General features: G+C 44.4%; 1 protein-coding gene across 1 annotated transcript in view; it reads left to right on the top strand.

Moving 5' to 3' along the window:
* The window catches only part of LOC104763088 (cyclin-dependent kinase F-4), a gene marked incomplete in the record, with an annotated part of 6,996 nt that overhangs the window by 4,841 nt on the left and 1,482 nt on the right, over window positions 1-673 (top strand). The window contains 2 exon segments of the mRNA XM_010486503.2: window positions 35-143; window positions 235-424. Of these exon segments, the coding sequence (XP_010484805.2) occupies window positions 35-143; window positions 235-424 (299 nt within the window).

The following is a 673-nucleotide window of genomic DNA, read 5'->3' as shown; positions in this document are numbered from 1 at the left end:
ACTGAGTTAACTGTCACCTTTTTAATATATGCAGTGAAGCAGATGAGATATACAAAATCTGTAGTGTCATAGGCAGCCCAACTGAAGAGACATGGTTGGAGGGGCTGAATCTTGCCAGCGTTATCAATTACCAATTTCCTCAGGTATTTTTTTCTCATCTTTACATATCTAAGAGCAGAAGCTATGATTTTACATTTAATGTTACTAGTAACAATCTGTTTGTTTATCTTGCAGCTTCCCCGTGTACACCTATCAAGTCTGATGCCATATGCTAGTGCAGATGCGATTAACCTTATTGAGCGCCTTTGCTCGTGGGATCCCTGCAGTAGACCGACAACAGCAGAAGCTCTGCAGCATCCATTCTTCCAGAGTTGCTACTATGTTCCCCCATCTCTCCGGCCCAAGCCGTCTTTACCGAGAGGGACTCTGGATCAGCAGCAGTCTGTGAAGCGGTTGCCAGCGGCTCCGACTTATAATGCTAATAAGCCGTTGAACACTTACGTTGCTCCAAAGACGAATGCTTCTTTGAGCAATGGTGGCAATAGTTATGTTGCTCCACAGATGAATGCTCTTTGTAGCAATGGTGTCAACAGTCATGTCGCTCCAAAGACGACTGCTCCTTTTGGCAATGGTGTCAACAGTTACGTTACTCCAAAGATGAATGCTGCATTTG

This window comes from Camelina sativa, chromosome 18, assembly GCF_000633955.1.
Source record: "Camelina sativa cultivar DH55 chromosome 18, Cs, whole genome shotgun sequence".
Taxonomy (NCBI): Eukaryota; Viridiplantae; Streptophyta; class Magnoliopsida; order Brassicales; family Brassicaceae; genus Camelina; species Camelina sativa.
Note: the sequence above shows the minus strand (reverse complement) of the source record. Positions and strands in the feature narration are given on the sequence as shown.